Below are 24,481 nucleotides of genomic sequence, written 5' to 3' on the forward strand. Positions count from 1 at the left end.
GAAACTCAATCTATTAAACATTTTCTTACGCTACAAGTGATGATAATACTATATACAAAGACATTACCGATATACCTCTAGACTAGCAAGACTATTATTATTATAATCCATCTCTACAGTCTACTAAAGAGGAAGATTGGACATCACTAGAATAAGATTTAACTATACAAGATTTAATAGACATTGTACCATCCCTTAATAGCAATAAAGCTCCAGGAAGCCATGGGCATTTTGACCGCAATCATTGCCCTATGAAAGACATTAATACCCTAATTTGGCGGGAACGCCTAAACAATGGAAACTTCTAAAAGGCGTTACAAAAAAGAAAAAAAAGAATTACTACCGTCTCCACCCACGCAAACGTGCCAATACGAAAAATCAGGAACACAACCTCACACATCACAATACTAATGATGTCTTACATAATAGGCGACCTCTGCCTCAAATGTCAACTTCACCTTACAACAACACACAAGTCCGGATTAACGACCAGGCCTACATCCGCTGGACTTCATTTGGGAAACACAGAGATATTTTATTATTATCTTTTGACACTTCTATAGATTCCATTTATAACTTTTCTTACATCAGTAATATTCTCCATATGTAATTTTATAATAGTATTTTTATTTTCTCTTCTTTCTTTTTCCTTGGTTCGTGGGTCCGGCTGTGATTTTTAATCACACCCGTACTTCCTTATTTTATCGCCAAGATGGCATCGCCTCATCTCTGAAAGGGTTGGACGCGATTTGATTTACAGTTGTTAGAGTCGCTGTCGGTCTTAGTATAGGATCGGTGTGATTTCTACTGTGGCTTCGTTCACTTTGAGAAATAATAATAAAAATAAAGAACTTGAAGCCTGTATCAGACTGATTTTCCGTCCTGTTACTTGCGGTCCAATACCTGACAAATAAAAGGGTATAAGTAATAATATTAGCAGATAAAATCTATCAATCTTACAAAAGTATATGAGTGTCGAACAAGCAGTTCATCACTGGCCACTAACAGTCCCAGCTTGCGCTCAAAAAGTAACTAATAACTAGATTTTACTCGAATTACTATACCTTCCAACGGTCAAGGATTTCTTGAGTCTTTCTTTTGTGCATGACGCTGAATCTGGAATCTGAAGTTATTTCTCGAAGATCACCTTATCAAGAACGTAATTTAACTCTTTTCGTTCAAACTTCTCACGATAATATTCTACTATTTTTGCGCACGTCCAGTCCTTAAATGTTGTATTGAGATAAAAATCCGCAAGAGCGTATAGACATAATCACTTTTGGAAATGAAAGAAATAATAAAATAAAAATTATTATTGCGCGACGCGATAACTACAACTATGATTAAATTATTAACTATTTATTATCTAAGTCGAGGTGAACACGTGTAACCAGGGTAATGAAACAACTCCCTGGAAACAACGAATTTTTGATATAACTGCGCATGTATCACGTAGGACGAAATTTTTTTATCATCGCTTTATAATAATAATTTTTTTGCTCCTAGTACATGATTGACATTTATAGTATAATATATTACTTATACATAAAGCGATATAATATAATACCCCGCGATCTTTCGATCTTTCCTATTTTGACTCGATCAGATTAATCTATCCCCGATTTATATCTGCAAAACCGTCTTATGGCTTCTTCGAAATTTCGAATTTTCCTTTGAGATACTATGATTTGTAAAAAATTGATTCAGCATCAACCAATGAGACCCAGTCCTTGTTCGTCTACCTGCTCTTCCAACTCTTTTTACTTTTATTTCAACGTGTACAAATTACAAGGACACAAGGACACTAAACTAGAGCCAAAAGTAATCTCTAAAAACTATGAACCAAACCGCCGCTATCGTGACTCGACTCTTCTGGTGTATACTATTGATTATTGCCGTTTTCAGAAATGTTGACAATCTGAAATTTTGACCATTTTATACCGAACACACCGAACACACCGTGAACACATACAAAAAATTATGCAAACTTGAAGTATTCATGCATAACTTTATATAAAAACTATTTTTGTCACTTTTTAGATATGAATAAAATTGAAAATATGAAAATTTGTACCGAACACACACCGAACACAAACGAACACACCGAACACACCGAACATTGGCAAATACAAGCAAATACAAGTGAATACATATATGCAAATAATATAATTTTTATACATTTTTTTTTGCACACTACCTAAAAATATATTACTAAAGTTTTAATTTTGCTTTTTTTAAAGGAAAATTTGTTTTTTTTTAATTTTAATTGCTGTGTTCGGTGTGTGTTCGGTGTGTTCGATTTATAGAAATGATCGACATTCTAATGTCAACATTTCTGAAAACGGCAATAAACCATAGCACGTGAAATCTGATAAAGTAACAATTCATCATGTGATTACAGACAAAAGATTTCTCACGTATAAAGCAAACCATCTATCTGTAAAATCGCCCGACGTTTGAGGTTTAATTGTTAAATATTATAACTGCAAAGTTTCTAGCGTCTGTAAAGAAGTGTCTGGGTAATCTTTTATTTAATCGTTAAATAAGTCTTTTCTTAACCTTAAATAATTTTAATGAATTTTTCTTTGTCATCAATAACTGAAGATATTTTTTCAAAACTTCGCCGTGGTAAGAGTTTATTCGTACGTACTTATTTATATACCAAAGTATTATATTTTAATGTTATACTTCTTTTTAGAGTTTTGAGAACGCAATGGAGGGACAAGGAGTGGGCCGTTTTTATTCTGAAAAGTGGAACAATACAACGATCGTATAATACTTATGCGGCCGAATTAGGGATCCTAATAAATAACCTAAAACCGGGTAGAGAAAAAGAAAAAGCATTTGGCGTTAAGGCGTAAATTGTTAAGTATTTTTACATGTACGGGGAAGAAGAGCGCCCAGACAGGTTTGGTACCAAGGAGGACACAAACGTTTGGATTGAGTATATTGCCAAAAGCGTTAAAGAACCAACGATGAGAATTAATCTTTTTCGCGTTCTTTTCTTTAAGACAGAAGAGCACTTGAATTGGAACTATTCCCTTATCAGCACCCTTAATTAATTTTTTTAATTTTATTATAGAATCCAACGAATGAACGGAAGCTCAAAAATCAGGTTTCGTTGAAAAGATATTCAATACTCCAAAAGTTGAGGTAAGCTAAGTTTCTACTATATTGTTAATGTGTTTCTGTATTACTTACTAGAACTAAGAATGAATTTGACCAGATTCTGGCAAATTTTATCTGCCTCTTTGATATTGAATTTACATACACAAAAACTCTTATCAATCGAACAAATACAAAGGTTGAAGAATGAATGAGGTACTGTTAGTTTATTTTATTTTTATATTTGGGAATTATTAATAACATATTTGATATACTATAATAACAATAAGGCTGAAAAATCTTTGAGAAGAAACAATTGAAGATCTTGAAACAAATGTACATCGAAAAACAAGTCTATGACTACCTCAAAATTCTTGATGAAAAGATGGACAGAAATACATTTTTTAATGAACTTTATACTGCTTTTATGATGCAACCATCTAATGAATACCAGCACCAATGCAATTACGAATTGTTTTGGTACCATGACTTATATATATAAACAAATGTAGGTTTTGTGATGGTTTACCATGAATATCGTGCCATTAACAGTTAATTGGTTTTTTTCCCCTCATATCAGAACTCCAATTCCTCCGTAATTGTGGTGTTTTGAAAGACAAAACTGCAAGTGATTTCGTTACAGAGATGAGTTAATTAACCAACATTTTTTTATTTACAATCTTTTAAAATGTAGAAGGATTGATGCGTAAGTTTCTGATGAAAGTTTTCATTTCCAGTTATGAAACTGAATTCTTTATTTGTGATGAACCGGTGGTGAAATTGAAAATAGAACGCGAAAATGGCAACGAAACTTCTCAAAGATGGCAAATAAGTATGAATAATTATTAAGAGACAAACACGATGGTGTTATATACTGTATATGAATGTACATGGTTTAAAAATTGAAGTTGGATTCTTCGAAGTAGTTGGTAATGCATTAATTAATGATAACAGCTTCAAAAATGATGATTTAATAAAATTATTAAAAGGTAACTAGGGATGCATTCAGGATGATCACCCTGGGTTTTTGACAGTATGGCGCTTCATATTCCCAAGTGTATAAAAATAATTATCATGTGAAAATCCTTCCATTTAAATATCGGATATATCGGAATTTTTTATTATTTACAGTATGTCTAATTTCGCTTTTACACTTTTATTATTTGACTTTTAATTTAAATATGGATTTTTTTTAATATGTACTAAGAAAATTATTTCATATGAGAAATGTGAAAAATGGAATAAAACATGCAATGCAATACATTTCTGGCAAAATTTAAACATTGGACTGGTGGTAATAATTATATCGATAAATTTATTCAAAGTACTCAGCTATCGGCTCGTAAATATTTACACAAAGCATGATATTAAATATATTGTAAAAGGCAGATTTGGCAAAGTGTATAAAGCAAATTAGATTGATGGACTTATAGACGAATCACGAATGGGATTATGAAAATGATAATTGAGAATATCAAAATGAAGTTGTGGCTCTGAAAAGTTTAAAAAATTCTTTATTAAAATAACACAAGAACCAGAAACAAAAAATTATATCGTGGCTCTATAATATGAAAATATAATAAATTAAGTTGATATGATAAATAAAACATTATTATTTGATTTAGAATAACAAGGAAATTCTGAAGATTTATATGGTCGATGTTGGCATAATTTCGTATGCATCCATCAGTCAGTCCATTGATCAATTATATATCTTTTATACCAGTCGTCTGCAATTTCCTTATTGATATTTTTTATAGTTGATATCAATTTAAAAAGATATACTAAAAGACCTCAGTGGTTTAAAATTATATATGGAACGACCGGGACGGCGGGACGTTACTCTCAGTGGTATAACCCAGTTATTTACGGATTAGCTTCGATCTCATTATCATCACGGCGCATGGAGCCGTGATGATATTGATATCTATGGCTTCCCATGAAACAGAATTTACTTGTTTCTCTTAAACATTTATATTTGGTCTTTGTTGACCATTAGTTGACGAATCATCAATTAACAAAAAAATATTTGTCTAATTATATCAATACAGTATATACCAAATTATTAAGTACAATAATTTTCATGATTTTATAGTTATATGATAGTATTTTAAATCTCCGATGATTGTCGTTTGTATGATAAAAGTTTCGTAATTAATAAATATCATCCTTCACAATTGATTATCTTATCATTGTAGCAAAGAAAATAACAAAATATTATAAAATATTTTTAATAGAGCACCAACGATCATAGAGGCCTCTCGGATATAAAAGTTATCCAATGAAAAATGATATATTATTTTTTCTTATTACAGGTAAAATGATTGGCTGATAATAAGCTATTATTATTCACTCTTTTCTGATAACTATATAATATTACATTAATCATCATGCGTGATGTTTTGATCTTTTGCTCATAAATTTATTGCATATAATCTTCAACGAAAGTTGGCAAAACTGTTTCTTTAGTTTTTCAATTGGTATCCAAAACTTATAAAATTAGTAGAGGGCGGTGGAATAAAAATAATGAACCTCAAAATATTGGCAAATTTTACTTGCCAAAACATTCAATAAAGTCACCTCCCGAAAGAAAGACATTTGGACGTCGATCCAAATATCAAATTATAAATAACAATACCGAGTTTCAGTTTTACAAGTTTCATTGATCTGCATCACGTGATTTTATGCCTGTCCAATTGATTAATTTAGTTATATCACATGTTAACAGACGCGTTTTTATATTGATGTTCAGTAATCATTTTTGTTTTTGTAATTTCGTCTTTGTGTAAGATATTCGTACTGTTTTTTATTTTAATTTATATTTTGGTCGTGTTATTATTCCTGATGGAACTTTTAATTATCTTGGCAAGAAATTAAAAACTCTCACAAAAAGGGAAAAAAGAAGTGTATTGGTTTTCTTTCCTTACCAACCAACTTACCCCTTAATACTAGTAATCTTCGATAAAATATAGAAATCCAAATCCTATTATTCAAACCCTTTGGTTCCTGCCAATTATTAATTCTGGTCTCATATTATCAACGACATAGTTTATGGAAAGATAATTGAAAAAACTATCTGATCGAGATGTCTAGATATTCAAAATCAATCAAGATACCTCGATCAATGAAAATCTATTGTTTCTAGATGCAATTGATGTGAATTGCATCATTCTTACTTCATCGGTCATCTAATATCGTATGAGTGAAAATAACCTACTCATCCTTGAACTATCGCTTACAATGAATATTTAATTTAAAACAACAAAATTCAATCTTCTTCTTCAATATCACATCTTAATAATTCTATTTCCAATTAATCGTTTCCATTTTTTTGCATCTCCTGATCTTAACATCCTGAAACAAGCACACTAACTATTTAACTAAAATCTATAATTGACGTCCATAAAGACGATCCATTTCACAAAATAATATTTCCAGTATAATTGGGTTATATGAAATGTCGCAAATGAACCGATATACTTTTCGGCTTCTACAAAACATCGACTAAACCTGAAGCTTTTAACCATTTGTATTGCGTTAGTGATTTGCCACAATAGCTCATTAACATATATACGGATTCTCAAACCTGTACTAACACCTTTACAAGCCTTTCATACTTCAAAACAACTCCACGTAGATCTTAAAAGTCAATAGCCACTTAATTTTGTCAGCAATCAAACAATAATCAACAGCTAGACCTACAAGTTAATATCGTATATAGTAAAAGTCAAAGCGCATTTGGGTGATGTGATGAACGACAGAGCGGACCTCTTAGCAAAAGAAGATACTACTTCCTCCGACTTCATTTGGAATCTCATATGAATATTTGAGGTTAAATGTTTGACAAATCGTTTGAGACGTACCTTTGTCTATGATCGTAATGTCCCATGATAACAATGAGATAACAACTTTGTTCAAATAGTAGTCTAGAGATTGAATCCTTTGTAATATACTGATTGTCTAACTTCTTTTCCTAAACCTAACTTTTCCGCCTTTATTGTAACAAATGTACTAGAAGAACTCATCGAAGGGACAATTAGAAATTCTAACCAAAGACGCTATTAATCGCTCAAACATTTTTAAATGGTTATAATCCCCTATAATCATCTTTATCAGACTTATACCATTAACATTTTAGTGATAGACAGTTCTGAAAGGGCTTTTATCCATCTTCAATGTACAGTACATATCTCATCAATTGCCAAAATTAAACGTCATAGCACCTTTCTTTTATAATTTCCACCTAGTTCTGCACACTCAATGGAACCAACTTTTCAGAGCCTGGAAACTACAGTATCACATCACTAATAAAGACTTCTCAAATCACAGACGCCCCTCATCGACCCTAAACTACAAGACAGTCATACAATACGTTTAAACATTCCAATCCGTTAATAAACCGCGATTTAACCTATTGAGCTTTATGGACTACAAATTTTTTACGTAATGGCCCTTGGATTCTCATCTAGACGTTGATATAGTTCAACCTAAATCTTCTTCCACTTAATATATAGATTACTATTTGTGTATTAGTATTATAATTATAATCTCTTTTATATTTCATAGTACTCTTTTTATTTTACACGAAGGTGATTGTTTGTCTTAGGCTAAACGGCAGTCTATATTATTATAATATGGTGTCAAATTTAGTTAATTAAATTACCTTTTTTTTATCATCAATTATTGTTATACTAAATATATAATAAACTGATCTGGTATCTTCCTTTCTACCAATATAAATACATGTTTTTCGACCTTGGATTTTAGTTTCGTCTATAACATTAATGTTTACACTTTTAAATAAGTAAACCAACAAATAAGCATATATATATGTATTTGTAACAATTTATTAGTTCTAAATTTAAACATTTTTGACTAATACAGTATATCATAAAATATCTTAAAAAAATAACTTTAAAAAATATATAGTAATACATCAAATTCTACGCATCAAATTTTACGTTAAGATATAAAATAAAATAACATGTATTTGTATTAAAGGTTAACAATTATCAATTCAATTCATCCCAAGCTAAAGATCGTGGTTTATTTACCATTGATTTCCCCGCCTCAATACCTTTTTCTCTAACAGTATCCTCCAACGTCCTTAACCTATCATTATCCAACGCCAACAATTTTAAATCTGGTTTTCCACTAAATTCAGCGATGTATTTATTATGTTGAGGCCTCCTATCAGTTACTTTTATCCAACCTACACAGCTCCATAAAATAATGTATGCTCCATGATCATAACTACTACCGGTATCTAATTCTACAAGGCTTTCTTGTTCTTTGTTCACCGAAGGCCATAAGGGAAATTTGATGTAATGTTTACTATGTATTTCATCAGATAATACTTTTCTTGCCGGTTTTAATTCTTCCCTGAATGATCTCATTCCACCTCCATTAAAAGGATCATTTGCCTTTACACGATCACAAATCTTATCCAAGTAGCGTTCAATGGCGTCTCGATACTCACTCCATGCTTTATAGTTGTCATCCCCAGTATGAGGAACGTTAAAATCATGAGATAAGGAGAAACCGTATAAGCCACCATTTGCTTTAAGAAATCCTATGGTACCTTCTCGATTATACGTAAATAATTGTGAAAGAGTTGGATAGTCATTTTTTAGTCGACGAACTATAGATTCCGATTTGCAAACCATCAAAGCACTTTGGCTACAAAAATTTGACATTTCGTTTAAGTTTAAAGTAAACTTTCGTGGTGAGGTGGAAGGAAAAAAAAAAAGGTCCTTATAAAATTTTTTAAACAATTGTTAAAATGGTTAAATAGAAAACTTTTTTAGTATAAGGGCTTTATGATACCGTTCAAATTATTTTAATCAGGCTTAGTATCAAATTTTCAAAGCATGAGGATAATCACATATTTGGTATAGAATTTATGTTTGAGGGTTTACAATAAACAAATTAAGGGAGTATTTAAACATGTATATCAATATTATTACGTATTTATTAAACTTAGATTTTTTAAAAAAAGATGGAGCGAGTTACGTTAAACAAACGATTAAATTGGAACGATCTTCACCCTAAAAAAAAATCTATACCATCTATACCATAAGGATTTTGTTGTACAAAAAGGTGTAAAAACAATGGAGCATCAATATTCTGATAGGTGTTACTTAAGCCCATATAGTATGGTCAAAACCCAATACGTGTATGGATTTTCAGCAAACAAATAATGTTCCACAAATTAAAATTTATTATCTCTATAAAATAAAAAGAAAATTACTTATAATAAAGGGAAAGAAACAAACAAAGTAATACATGTTTACGTGTTTATATTTCTTTTAACTAATACATCATCAATATAAATATCTTATAAATCAAGAAAATGATCAATTTTAAAATATATTTGTTACTACAAAACTATAAAACTAGGCCGTAGAGTACGGAACAAATTTATTTATCGAATTCTGATTATTTTTTAAAATATCAAAAATGAATAAATTGATTGAGAGTTTTCATCAGTATAAGCATTTCGTAACATATTTAATCTTTGTTTTATCGATGTGGCACAAATTTCAGTGACGTGTAATCGGAACTACCTAGGTCCCAGCATAGACCGGTCCTGTATCAATCTTTGGGACTGATCTTCACGGTCTTCGGTAATCTCGGACCGGACACCTATTGAGGATCGGACCGGACCGGGACCGATTATATAAAATTTTTATCTAATATAAAAATGATAGTTTTCATTTTGAAATATCAAAATTTTCATATTTTGGTATTTTGTAATATCATTGTCATTGTTAAAGTATGAGAAATAAAAATTTTGTATATGCAATTATTTTGTGTTACATGGTCAGCAATTTTTTTATTTTTATTTCCATTACAATCTTTTTTCATATTTCGAAAGTTGTATAAGATTTTAAAATTCTATCTAGTATTTTTACTCTTAAACTTTGAGATTTTATTTGGGTTTACAATGAAAACAAAGGTAATAATGACATAATTTTTAGTGCGACCTGCATTTCATTATCTTGTTGATCCAACCTCCTGCTATAAATAAGACAAACTAAATTTTTGAACCCGATCCGCCGATCCGCCGATCCGGTATTTTTAGCTGGGCACGTGATCCTGATTTGATTGATTTGAAATAAATAACTGAACCGGATCGGTGGGTCGGCGGTCGGGTTCAAAAATTTATTTTGTCCCGGGTCTTATGAAAACAGCTGTAAAAACTTTAAGAACCGGTCAAAAGACCGGTCCAGTCCGGTTCTAGCTGAAAGACCGGTCTTTTTGGGATCGGACCAGACTGGACTAGACTAATCCAACCAGCACCCTGAACAAATTCTGCGAGATATAACATTTACGCGTCTTATTTATTTTTTCAATATTAAAAGAGCAAGTCAAAATTGTGTTGTTTTGTGAAATATTAAAAGAGCAAGAGATATTAATAAAGGAGCAAGAATTATTAAAAATATTAAGAGAGCTAGTAATTAAATTTATAAAAGAAATAATTTTTTTTAAAGTGAATTTTGTCAAATATTAAAGATCAAATTTCTTTTCATTAAAAGGCAAAATATAAAATAAAGTTTTTTTATCTTTTAATATGGTTAACAAACAAATCTTTTAATATGGTAGTACAAGATCATTAATTCATTATGGTAACGGCACGATACCGGAGATGGGTAATTTTTATTCTGGTTTCCACATAATGGTTATTGAGTAACGATTAAATAGAACCTGAAGAATCGATCTTTTTTGTTTTTTGCTATTGTGGTTTTAAATTACAGTTTATATGTTTTGCATCTAGCTATATATTATCAGTTATGCCGATTATCACAAAAAAATAAAAGAGAACGACCACAAATTGTAAAAAATTTCAAAACGGCTTCAAAATCTTCCTTTGGACACACTTGTTTGTAACCCATGTCTTATTGCAATGGATCATGATAAAGAATATAAATTATCAACCATCAATCCAATTATGAATTTTTTGATTATTCGTACGTCCTTTATAATATTCAGCTAAAAAATAGAAATTCTATCGTGAATCTTTTGAGGACTTAAGCGAGTCAAATTAAGTATGTAAAAAAAGGTGGTCAATATTCTGATTTTTTTATTTCACTTTTTATAAAAAAAATTTTTTAACTTCGATTTTTAGTGAGAAGATTCGTCTAAAACAACACAAAAATGGTGAAAAGACGATTCACGAATTCAAAAGAAAATATTCGATATTAGATTCATTGATGATGTAGAGAAGATGTAGGATTTTTGCTAAATTGTTAAATGCATCAGGAATTTCAACATCAGCAATTGATACTTTGACATCAAAGCCAACGAAATCATAGGATAAACTTTGATATTCCCATATCGACGTCGATTTCTTGAAATTATTGACAAATAAATCAATGTCGAATTTAAATTAAAATTTACTTTTTTTTTGAAATATAGTAATTCTTATAAGCAATGATGCATGATTACGAATTTATGGTAATTTTGGGCGTAGCATAGATAACAGCCCAAATGCCAAATTATTATAAGTCCACACGCACAACTAATTAGTTATTAAATTTTAAAATTTAAATAATTAAAAAAAAATAAAAATAAAATTTATGCATAATCGCGTTTTTTTTTTATCTAAGATTCCGCATATAAAGGTTTGTCGCATTACACTTTCAATAAATGTCGTAATATATCGATATATTTTCATTTTTCAATTTATGAATATAACATTTTCTTCATATTTTGCATTAGACGTTCACTCATTTTTTATATGATATTTTATGTAAAAATAAGAGAGTATGATTCTATGAAAACGCTAAAAAAATAATGGATTATTATAATTGTCTTCACTTATTAGATTGTAATTATTTACAGATACTTGAAAGAAATAAGTATTAAGATCCTGAACAATAATAATACAACTTATAAATGATCTATAATTTCTTTAAAACTTGGTGAATCAAGAGTACTTCGCCTGCTTGGTTCTTTATTTTCGATTGACGCAATACAATTATCCCAAAACGCATTAGATATGATGAGGCTGGCGAGGAAGGCAGGAACCTGTTCAAGCGACATGGGCACATTAACGTGTCCAACTTCCACCATAACATACAAAGCATCGTATAATTGCCCTGCCTTTTTGCTTTCTGGCTCATATGCCTGTTTATTTGGCCTGTAGTATTCTTATTGATTAGAAAATGTTTTATGTATATAATCAGGTTAAAAAAACTTACCATCGCAGAAAATCTCCGCGATCTGGATCCATGAACAATGTACAGAGAATTGGATCAACGTAGGTGGTACATAGCTCCACTTCCCCAACGGAGCTTTTTAATGTGGTTCTCGGTACTCTTTCGATACTATTAAATAGAAATGAAAATGCGTGAGAATTGGATGCCGTGAAAGGACCCTCGTCCTAAAATTTGTTACAATCTTACATGTTTCTTATTGCCTTCAGAATTACGCGTTCACCATAAGAGCGACCGACTGCAAGAATTTGCAGTTCTGAAAATGCTTTGTCTCTAGTGATCTCCTCTCGTAGCAGGCGCTATAACAAGAATAATGGGTACAATTTTTTCCACAACAAATAAGAGTAGAAAATGAGCAATACCTTGACAATGCGAGTAAGTCTTATCAAGGTTTCTTTATCAAATTCCGATTCATGTTTGGTGAATCTCTTTATTACGTCCTTGTGCATGCTCTCCAATAAATCTCCTCCAAAAACCTCCAATATTAATGGACAGTGTTGCTTAGGCTTCAACAAAAGAATGTGTGATAAGGACCTATATAGTATTCAATTAGTTCCGAAGTAATCTAGTAAATGAAAAATAGAAAGCTGGAAACACACAATATCTGCTGCGTATGGCTTTTTACATATAATTTGCTAGTCCTAGTGATTTTTCTTTAAATAGATGCCATGTTTCAGAAACATCAATGTAATTTAATATCCACCTGGACTCTTTTTGGGGTAAAGGTCCTAATTGCAGTTCCGTGACATCGTTGATAATGGGGAAGTTAACAGGTTCATTATCTGAAAATGAGTCCGATTCACAGTTGTTATTAGATACGAGATCTTTGAATTCTGGATGTGACGATAGTGGTGATGATATTTGCTCTTGGACACTTGATTTTATCTAAATAATGAAACTGATAGGCAAACATGCCAGAAGTTATTTTACTTTATATGATTGTTGATGTTCCATTTTCATTGTAAAGAAGTGTATGTAAAATATAATCACCCTTTCCGTTGACATTATCGGAATCGCGGTTCCTGTTGTTTTCACTTCTTCATCCGTAAATGTGGCTGGACATTTAAGTGGTGCATCTGAAAGAGACAAGTCAGATTCGTGATCGTCAATGACATCTTCGAACTCCGACTGAGGCGATAATGGTGATAGCTGTTTCGATGATATTTGTTCTTGGCCACTTAATTTATCTAAATAATGAGATGGAAAGTCAAACATGATAAGTTATTACAGATTCTCTTGTAAAAGATAATCTGTAGAAAAAAATTAGATTTTGTCCAATATGAATAGACTGAACAAATAATCACTTTAATGTGAACTTCCTCCTCAGAGTCCGTTTCGTCGACAATTCCTTCTTCGTCCAATTTCTAATTTTACTTGTTGATTTTTTTTCAGATGAACTCTACAGCAATAAAGTTTAGTATTGTGAAAGAATTATTTTTTAAGAACAACGACTCATTGATCTCACCTTATCCTCTGTAATTTCTTCTCCATCGTCTTGACGGTGTTTTTCAGTCAACCGGCGATTATCGATATTATCGATTGATACGGAATTACCGATCACGAGCACCACCTGTTGTACCTAATCGAAAAAAAAAACGTTATTCATGTTTTTTTACCTTATGAAATTTTCAGACTAGAATCTCACCTGAATGAAATTCGAACTTGAAGCCTGTATCATGATTTTCCGTATTGTTACTTGCGGTTCAATACTTGAAAAAAAGGGTATAAGTAATAATATTAGCAGACAAAATTTATCAAACTTGCAAAAGTATATGAGCGTCGAACAAGCAGTTCATCACTGGCCACTAACAGTCCCAGCTTGCGCTCAGAAAGTAAGAACTAATAACTAGGTTTTACTCGAATTACTTTATAGAAATATACCTTCCAACGTTCAAGGATTTCTTGAGCCTTTCTTTTGTGCATGACGCTGAATCTGTAATCTGAAGTTATTTCTCGATCACCTTATCAAGAACGTAATTTAACTCTTTCGTTTTCTCACGATAATACTCTACTATTTTTGCGCACGTCCAGACGTCCAGTCCTATTATTATAAAATCGTAAGAGCGGGTACAGACATAATCACTTTTGTTATTACGCGACGCGAGTCACACGACAACTACAATATAGTCGAGGTGAACATATGTGTAACCAGTGTGGTATGCAATATTATAGCTGCGCAATTGCGCATGTATCACGTAGGACGAAATTTTTTATATTTTTTTTGGCATTCTCTTTTCTGAAGAACAGTCCGGTTGATTTCGGGACATATTATAGCAAAAAAGTTATGTAACTCACTCTATGAGCAGATGTTCGAATATATTTCCTTTAAGTGTGCCAATAGAACTTACAACATAATAAAAGGGGGATATGACGATTGTTAATTAATGGGGAAATTGGTCATTAAAAGATTGGGAATTTTTATGTCATAAGAAAGAGGACGTTCTATTTTTTTCACATGTGGCCTTGGACTTTTGGAAAAAAGAGTTAACGCTTTATAGTGTTCGATTGCAATCAATATCACAAATAGGTACGTGTTTTTGGTATACTTACGGAGTTTGGATTTGGTACATTAATTGTTGATGACACATCGAAATCTAAAGATCAAATAACAATGTTAACACTATTATCTGGGATTCATTTGTTGTCAATAGCTAGTTGGCGTATAATCGTCGAACTCCTCGATTATACCATTCGAATTCTTATTCTTGATGATGCAAGTTATTCATCGCTAGTTGTTATACGAGATATGCGCTTTCATAGCAGAATAAGAAATAGAGTAGCACTATAGAACATTTAGGTTACGAGGTAAATCCTTTTTAAAAATCATGTCATGAAGCCAACTTACCCAGATATAGTCCGGTAATTAAGTGTAGCTCTGTTTTAGCATATTTTCAGAATCATAATAATTTAATTGTGGTTGAGACGATAGATTAATATCAAAAATATAATGTTGAAAAATATGATATAATATAATTAAAAGTTGGTTTTTTATTGTAAAAAAATGATAAAAATTGTTCGTAAAAGAAAATTTAAGAAAAAATGATTTATTTAAAATATTAATTTCTTTTCATACCGTTCTTTATTTATTTATTTTATGACTACATTTTTTTAATAATCTCGTGATAATATTTTTTAAAATAAATTGTCGTACATGGATTATTTCATGAAAATGAAAAGAGTTAAATACCTTGCTTTTCAAAATGACAAAATCATTTCACTGATGCTAATGATCATTTACGTAATAAGATATTTTATTTTTATATTTATACATTAAAAAATAAATAATAAATAAATAAATTTAAAATTCTGATGGGACGCAGCTTTTTCATCAGATGTGTATTTTTTGCTAAAAAAAAAAGGTTCATCCAGATAATTTAATGAAATAATTAACTAAAAGTTCATTTCCTTCTTAAATACAAACTAATAACAGAAATAAAAATGATTACTAATTGACAAATTCTTTCTATCTACGTAAATTCTTTACTACTACTAAGTAAATAAATCAGTTCAGTAAAATACTAGATAAATACTGATATACTGTATAAACATAATTTATTAAGTTATAATTGGTAATATTGTTTATTAGGCCAAATAAATCATTGCTTGGATATTATTAGTATACAAAGAGGTTGTAAAGAAATTACGCAAAATCTATTAATATATTTTGAATAATTCAAATAATTTATTTAAAATACCAGTTTGAAATTTTGGCCAAAGGCTACAATAAATCCTTTATAGCGATTTTAACACCATATTTGCATTTTTTTGAATTATTTTGTGCTACAGCACTTTTGGCTGCTTTTGAGAACCATTTAGTTGCATTATTCTTGTTTTTTCCTGTTCCACAACCATGTTCATAACAATATCCCACATTATTTTGTCCCATTTTATACCCTTTTTCAGCCGATTTTAAATACCACTCAAATGCTTTTTCCTCATCCTTATTCGTTCCTTTACCATATTTGTAACAATCTCCTAACTTATTTTGTGCTGCAGCATCACCCTTTGCAGCAGCCGCTTTTGTGTACCATTTAAATGCTTTTTTTTCATTCTTATCCGTTCCTTTACCATTTTCATAACAATATCCTAAATTATATTGTCCATCAGTACATCCTCGAGTAGCTGATTTTGTATACCATTCAAATGCTTTTGAATCATCCTTATCTGTTCCTATCCCATGGTCATAGCAATATCCCACATTATTTTGACTCATCGCATCCCCATTTTCAGCTGATTTTAAATACCATTCAAATGCTTTTGTTTCATTCTTATCTATTCCATAACCTTTTAGATAACAATATCCCATGTAACTTTGACTCTTTACATTTCCATTTTCTGCTGATTTTAAATACCATTCAAATGCTTTTGTTTCATTCTTGTCCATTTTACGACCACTTTGATAACAAATTGCCAAATGAATTTGAGCCTTTACACATCCATTTTTAGCTGATTTTAAATACCATTCAAATGCTTTAATTTCATTCTTATCCGTTCCGTTACCATATTCATAACAACACCCTAAATTAAATTGACCCTCAGCATATCCTGCAATAGCTGATTTTAAATACCATTTAAATCCCCTTGTTACATTTATTTTTAATCCTCCTTTACCAGATTGAAAACAAAATCCTACACTATTTTGTGTTATTGAATTATTTGATATCGCAGATTCTAAACCCATTTCAAATTTAATCCTTTCATTATAAATTTTCATCGTATTATTTATATGAACATGAGATTTATTTTGTTGAATAGATTTTAAAAACAAGTCAAATGCTTTTTTTTCATCTTTTTGTGTTCCTATTCCATCCATATAACAAATTGCCAAATTATATTGTGCATCTAGATTTTCTTCTTCAGCTAAACTTAAAAGTAATTCAAAAGCTTTTTTATAATTAACATTTCTATCTTTTCTACAAATTGTTAAATTAAATTGTACTTCTAATTCACTATTTCCTTTTAATTTTTCAAGAAACACTAATTTATTTTGTTTAATATCAATATCAAATAAAATATTATTAATAATATCTTTATAATAAAATAATGATAATAAATATTTTCCAATAATTGTGTTACTATTTCTTAACAAATTGAATTCCCCATTATTTTTTACTACAATCAAATGTAATTGATTCTCATCTATTATATTTAAAGAATTATAATCAATATTATTATTAATAGCAATTAAATAACAATCCAACGCCTTTTCTCTATTAAGATTACAACCAATTCCAAATTGATAAAAATATCCTACTAAACTAGTAAACCAAAATTTATTTTCTTTATGCTTTTTCATTATTTTGAGAATTCTTTCAGGATCTTTATCATTATTTTTAAGGGAAGTTTTTACCCAATTATACGAAATATTTTCAAAATTATTAAAGTCATATGATCTAATAATGTTATTACGAAATTTTATTATAAGATTCTTTAAATAATTTTCATCACCTATAGAAATATTGATATCTGTAATTTTATTGGACGACATTGTTGGTTTTCTTGTTAGTTTATTAATTTTTTTTTTTTAAAAAAAAATTATATTGGAGTCTAACGTTAACAATTCTTTAAATAAAGGCTACTGTAGATCAAAGTGGTACGGCGACATTTTTGGATGTCATCTGATACTCGTTGATTTATATATATTTTAAATAAAGATTGACAATTTTCTTATTTATAAAGTTAAATTATTATGCAGATCCAATTCTTGGAGTTAAACAATATAAGAAATTATCGTTCAGCCAAATAGGTTCATGCAGATTTTCTTTGTTATTATGCATTTATACTTTGTAATTATGCATGGTGATTAACAAAGAATTGAATATTCGATAATTAAACTTTTTTTTTTCAAAAAAAAAAATTTTTATTAAACACTACCATGAAAATATAAACGTACTTTCGCAGCGATTTGCACCTACAAATACATATAACAAAAATATCTATCTAATAATATAATTACTATTTATAAAAAATGACTAGATGTTACATTGTAATTTAATCAACGTTAAAAAATGTCGTAATATCAAATTTTTATATTCTCTCATGTAGTGGAATAGTGAAATTTATCGTTATCAGTTATATTAATATATATCGGTATATCGAATATCGATATATCGAGGTTTGACCATATTTATTACAATAAAATATCATTATCATTGATTACTTCATTATGAAAATTGCGTGTTAAATATAATATTGTGTAACAATACATCATAAATAATATAATTATTTCTTATTTTTGATCTTTTATAACTGAAACAACTGCCTTTGTAGTTAAAATTATTTTATCTATCATCAAAACAACGGTTACATTTTATAAATAATACAGTTGATAATTATTATGATGCATTATGTATTGTGTAATTATAGACATATTTCATCTTTTTTACTACCGTTTAATCTAGATTCGTATTATAACATTTCTTATATATGTAATTTAATCCTATAATTTTATTTTTTTATCACTGTTCATTTTTCTTTAATATTAGTTCGATAGAAACTGTCTGATTGGTGGGTTCGTGCTTTTTCTCCCTTTTTTTTCCACCAAGGTGACAACGCCCTATGTCCGAAAGGCTTAGACGCGTTCTATATACTAGTTTCATAGTTATGCAATTAGTTGGTTTTATGGGCTGCACAGCGTACATCCCATATGTTAGCTGAATATTTTGCCTTGCAATCCGACAATTAGAAGCATTGTCAGTAACAATTGCAGCAAACTTATCACTGCCAAGCTGCTTAATAATACTAGGAATTTCGTGTGTTAAAAATTCACTTGTGTGTGAATCTGATGAATAATGACGTAGGGATATTAAGTATTCCATTCTAGTATCAGTTGTAACAATATAATTGTCATTTGAGGAGTGGACCAACTGTCTAGGGCTATTAAGAAATTAAGTTAAAAATTAACATTAAATTTCAATAAATTTAGCTATTTTATAATGTTTAAATTACATTTAACTAACGTAAGATGAGACGGTAGTCCGTGACGGTGGTGAATACCCAGATCTTAGATCTTTGAACAGATTCAAAATAAATGGAATTTCAATTACACTAAATGGGATACCAGCCATAACCAAAGCTTTTAAAATTTTTTTGTCAAGTCGATCAACAATAGATTTAGGTAAATCTTTATCAGAAGAATAATGATCAAGTTGTTGGAAATCATTAATTATCCAATCAACAAGACATTGTCGAAATTCTTATTAATTTTTCTCCGAATAATGATTCTTATGCACCTTCATATCTTGCTTTTCTTGATCGTTTGGCTATATTTTTAGTAGTAATTAATATTTGAACTAACTAAAAGTATTTTTAACTTTGCAATACGAGATATTCAACCAACCTTTTCGATTTTAATATCATGCTAATTTCTTAAATGATTTATTGCATTACCAGTGGATCCACTAAGACTTAATATATGTTTTCTACATGGGGTCTGATTAGCAGTATCAATAACTTTACAAACGATTACTTGATGTGGTACACCTTTTACTTCTTGAATTTCTTCATCCCAGTATGCTCTCAATATCACTAAGTGATAGTGCATAATCAGGACTTTCAGTCTCACTATCCTCGAGTAATGATGGCAATATTGAATTATTAGGACTTACAGTTTCGGGTAATGATGCATTCATTTTAGCTGAAAGTATTTTTAAATTTTGTGTTTATTTTATTTTTTATTTTATTTTTACTTAGAAGAGGTGAATACATCGTTTAATTACAGACTTGCAACAGTATAAAAGCACTACAAAGTACACAACTAAACTAGACATACAATATCCAACCGGTGGACCCACCCTTCGTTAGAGGAACTGATTAATGGAGACTTAGTTGCCATAGCAGTGAGCGAACAAAGGGTACTAGAAACTAAAGTAAAAATAAGGGGAAACGTACTCAGAAGACAATCAAATAAAAAAAAAGAAAATATAAATGATATGTATTTTGCTTTTGATTGTAATACTTGTGATCATATTTAGTTATTTTGTTGTTTGAACTAAAATGAATTACAAATAAATAAAATAAAATGAGTAAATGAATCATTTTTATTGTATGTTTTTAAAATATGAATTCAATAATTGAATAAATGAGCAATGAAAGAGTAAATGAGCCTCTTTTATATGTTTTTGCTAAAACATTTTTTTTTTTATAAAAATAAATAATTCAGGAATCTAAAGATATGAAATTTTTTTCAAAAATAGATAAAAAAAAAATTTTAAATATGAAATTTTTTAATAAATAAATATGAAAAAATTAGCGGCGATAAAGTTGCCGCATACCTTCAATGAAAGTCTTAGTAGAGAAAATGCAACAGATAAATGGAGAAAAGGGATCATTTATCCGATAAATAAAACAACGAGATCTCATTGGAATTACGATTTGAAATTGACAAGTCCCATAGTACTTTTAGAAACAGCAAGGAAAATATGGTTTAAAATATTGGTGAACAGACTAAGTGAGATATTAACGAAAGAGCAAGTCCTTACAAACACTAACTATGCTGCACTGAGAAATGAAAGTACTTTAGAACCTCTAAAAATAGTGCAAGCAGTGATAGAAGATGCCAATAAATATAAAAAAGAAGCTTGGATTTTGTTGATGGACATATCCAAAGCATACGATTCAGTCAGCTCAGTTATGTTAAAGAAATGTATGGAAAGGATCAAGTTACCAAAAAATTTTATTAACCTTGTAATGGACGTAAACAAAAATAGATACAATAGAGTCTTAGTCAATAACGAATTAATGGATGAATACTACATAGAAGATGGAATAGACCAAGGTGAAGTGTGGTCACCGATTTTGTGGAGAATCTTCTATGACGCCCTATTAACAAGACTAAACGAAACGAAAGAAGAAACAGGATATAATTTTTATGAAGAAAAATTAATAAATAGAGAAAAAGGAGAAACAAGAGTATTAGAAATATCAATTAACGCAATGGCATTTATGGATGACACGACATTGATTAGCAAAAATAAAATACAATTGACAAAAATGATAGAAATATGTCATCAATTTTTTAAAATAAATGACATTAAAGCGAACATATCGAAGTATGAGCTAATCAAAATAAATGATAAAGAGAAAGAAGATTTAATCATTGAAGGAGAAAAAATAAGTAAAGTCAATAATGAGAAGGCAATAGATATCTTGGAATATTCTTCAGACACGACAATAAGAAAAGAATTTATAAAGATAAAATAATGTCGATAGTAAATAGCGCATGTAAAATATTCAATTGGAAAAGGTTAAATGAAAACAAATTACTGCCGTTTGGAACATGGTAATAGTGCCCAGAATAGAATATCAACTAGCAGCTATCGTTTTAACGAAAAGAGAGTGTGAAAATTTGATGACAAAATTAAGCAGTATAATTAAAAGAAGAGCGAAACTTGCGAAATCGACACCAAATTTTATATTATACGAGAAAGAGATTATGGGAGTTAAACATATATATGATTTGCAAATAGAAATACTATGCAAAAATTTATTATATCAAGCAAACGGCAATGAAAAACTAAAAACTTTATTTTTAATTAAAATTTCGCAAGAACAAAAAAATATATGGACATCGAAATGTCCTGGTGAAATGAAAATTGAGAGTAAATGTCATCACAATTGGATATTAGCTGCAATTAAAGCTTTAAATGAAGTGAATATAACCTTATGCAACCACGAAATTAAAAATATAAATGAAGATCACAGAATAAAAGGAGGAAGAATAGACATAGTAGAAATTTTGGGGAAAAAATTCATAAAAAACAGCGCTATTTCAAGAAGAAACAAAGACATTATGTTCTTAGAAGACCTTCTCGAAGCGGATGGTATAAATATGTTAAAATGGAAACACTTATGCAAGGAGAAAGGATTAAACACGAAAGGGAAGACTCCAAAATGGTTTAAAGATATAGAAAATAAAATTTTAGAAGATGGAAATAATATAATTAGAAAAATAAAAAAGGAATATATAGGACAAGTCACAAAAAGTAACATTCATATCAATCTTTTTGATGAGAACGAGAAAAAAGGGAAAAATCAGATTATCACATGGAACGTAGAAGGAGATTTTCCAATTTTTTGCGAGGATAAGAAAAAATCTCAAAGTAAAAAATGCAAGAGAATAGGCTTACATTTAGAACTCGTCAATGACAAGATAGATATAAATAATTCTCCTTTTCTAAAAAAATGCAAAGGATGTGATAGAAATATTGGTAAAAAGAATAAAGGAAATAAAGAATGTCTGATATATATAGAAAATGAGATTAGCAGAATAATAGAAAAAAGAAAAGAAGAAAATTATATACAGTAAAACCGTACGAAACTCTAAACAACATAATTATTAAAAATAGTTGCGTCAAAAAAGTACTAGAAACAGAAAATAGAGATGAAAACTACAATAAAAAAATAGAAAAAATAGATAATTTAATTCAATCAGAGACGGAGTTTATAAACATTATAAAGAACAGTATTTATGAAAAAGACATTCAAGAAACTAACGAAAAATCAAAAATTTTTTTTAATTATAGATACGAAAAAAATTAAACCGAAAGTAGACGAGAGAGGCAAAAAGATTTATGGTTTTAAAATCATGTGGAAAATTTTAGAAGAGAAAAATAATATAATTGAAGAAAATTCGGAAATAACTTTATTAGCAAAACACGATGGTAACAACGAAAACGAATTTAAGATAATACTAAGGAGTTTAATTATAGGTTTATTAATAATAGAAAATGATAGCGAGATAGTATTGGGAATCAATGAGAACGTACAAAAATTAATTTTTGATTTTAAAAACAATTTTAGTAACAGAAGGAAAATAGATAGTGATTATTATTTGGAATTACTATTTATTGAAAATTTTTTAGAAGATAATGAAATGAAAATTGCAGAGATGAACGAATACGATTATAGATTATTAAAGAAATTGAGAGTTATAGCGAGGGAAATTTTAAATGAAGAAATCAATACGATAAAATATAACTTTGAGATAAATAACGAAGCCTTATTAGTCAATGAATTCAACCTATATTGGAATCAAAGACTGATTACTGGAGGATATACTAGAGGTTGGAGGAAAAAAGTAACAAATGCAATATGGAAGAACGAGATGTTAAATAGTAACAGATTAGATGATTTATTCATGTATAATTTTAAGAAAGAATTTGATTGGAAAAACACATTAGAATTCATAAGTAATAGAACAGAATTTTCAAAAAGACAATGTGGTGACAAAGATACATATGAAAGATTCTATAGAATCAAGAATCTTTTAAAAGAACAACCAACTTACGAAGCGCTATATCAAAGAAATACAAACAAAATCGAGGATAACAAATGCATTAGGTGCAAGGAAAACGAAATCGAAAGTTGGGAACACATATGGATCTGTAATGACAACGAATCAACTCTAAATGAAATTATATATGATTCGTTAAATCTGTTCGAGCAACAATTAAAAAATTCCAATCAAGAAGAAAATATAGAAATATTGAGAAATTTCAGTTTTGATTTCTTAAATGTATTGGAAAGTCCTTCAGTAGTTTTAAGAGGCAAAAGCAGAATTTGGGAATTGATTAGAGGTATATAAAATAATCAGTTTAATAATTTATCTAAGAAGAAAGAAGAGATAATGTTAATAAAAGAACTATGGAGATTTACATATAACGAGATCAAAAATCGTATTTGGATTCCAAGATGCAACGAAGTTAAAAGATTAGAAGAAATAGAGAATATTAAAAAGGCCGATCTAAGAAAACGGAAAAATGATCAGGAAGAAAAACTGGACGAGGACGGAGAAAAAATAAATAAAAAAAAGAAAAAAACAGAAGAAAAAATAGAAGAAAATAAAAATATATTAGAAACAAATATTAAATTAGCAACGCTTACGAAGCTAACAGGTAAAATAGTAGACGGAATTAATATAGATAATATATGGGATACGACAGTTAAAATAGCTGATTATATAGATTAAACTAGGATAAATATAAGATAGAATTAGTATTAGATTTTACTTAGTTATAGGGTTTTATTAATTATTTTATAATTTTTGAAGCTCTAAGTATTTTACCAATTAATTATATAATTTGTATCAAATTTAAATAATTGATAAAATGCGTTACTATTTTTTTTTAAAAAAAAAAAAGTTGCCGCATATCAACCTA

At 29.4% G+C, this 24,481-nt stretch overlaps 5 protein-coding genes across 5 annotated transcripts; 2 read left to right on the plus strand and 3 right to left on the minus strand.

Annotated features, from left to right (window-relative positions):
• Nucleotides 1-2,308: 2,308 nt before the first annotated feature.
• Nucleotides 2,309-3,125, plus strand: OCT59_015246 (uncharacterized protein; the record flags this gene model as incomplete). The annotated part of the gene is made up of 6 exons (XM_066139892.1): nucleotides 2,309-2,361; nucleotides 2,510-2,519; nucleotides 2,605-2,628; nucleotides 2,699-2,770; nucleotides 2,836-2,864; nucleotides 3,083-3,125. The coding sequence occupies 6 exons, from the start codon at nucleotides 2,309-2,311 to the stop codon at nucleotides 3,123-3,125; spliced, it is 231 nt and encodes a 76-aa protein (XP_066002723.1).
• Nucleotides 3,126-7,922: 4,797 nt separating this feature from the next.
• Nucleotides 7,923-8,863, minus strand: OCT59_015247 (uncharacterized protein). Its single transcript, XM_025319033.2, has one exon. It carries the CDS (start codon nucleotides 8,799-8,801, stop codon nucleotides 8,118-8,120), a length of 684 nt encoding a protein of 227 aa, XP_025174704.1. The 5' UTR covers nucleotides 8,802-8,863; the 3' UTR covers nucleotides 7,923-8,117.
• A 3,134-nt stretch (nucleotides 8,864-11,997) lies between these two features.
• Nucleotides 11,998-14,676, minus strand: OCT59_015248 (uncharacterized protein; the record flags this gene model as incomplete). The annotated part of the gene is made up of 13 exons (XM_066139893.1): nucleotides 11,998-12,247; nucleotides 12,309-12,434; nucleotides 12,513-12,622; nucleotides 12,686-12,857; nucleotides 13,027-13,051; nucleotides 13,143-13,221; nucleotides 13,314-13,510; nucleotides 13,698-13,722; nucleotides 13,789-13,902; nucleotides 13,969-14,032; nucleotides 14,205-14,256; nucleotides 14,336-14,364; nucleotides 14,672-14,676. 13 exons carry the CDS (start codon nucleotides 14,674-14,676, stop codon nucleotides 11,998-12,000), a joined length of 1,248 nt encoding a protein of 415 aa, XP_066002724.1.
• A 1,365-nt stretch (nucleotides 14,677-16,041) lies between these two features.
• Nucleotides 16,042-17,811, minus strand: OCT59_015249 (uncharacterized protein; the record flags this gene model as incomplete). Its single annotated transcript, XM_025326715.2, has 1 exon — nucleotides 16,042-17,811. The coding sequence occupies one exon, from the start codon at nucleotides 17,809-17,811 to the stop codon at nucleotides 16,042-16,044; it is 1,770 nt and encodes a 589-aa protein (XP_025174702.2).
• A 5,097-nt stretch (nucleotides 17,812-22,908) lies between these two features.
• Nucleotides 22,909-24,291, plus strand: OCT59_015250 (uncharacterized protein; the record flags this gene model as incomplete). Its single annotated transcript, XM_066139894.1, has 2 exons — nucleotides 22,909-23,899; nucleotides 23,963-24,291. 2 exons carry the CDS (start codon nucleotides 22,909-22,911, stop codon nucleotides 24,289-24,291), a joined length of 1,320 nt encoding a protein of 439 aa, XP_066002725.1.
• Between the last annotated feature and the right edge of the window lie 190 nt (nucleotides 24,292-24,481).

This window comes from Rhizophagus irregularis, chromosome 23, assembly GCF_026210795.1.
Source record: "Rhizophagus irregularis chromosome 23, complete sequence".
In the NCBI taxonomy this organism is placed as follows: Eukaryota; Fungi; Glomeromycota; class Glomeromycetes; order Glomerales; family Glomeraceae; genus Rhizophagus; species Rhizophagus irregularis.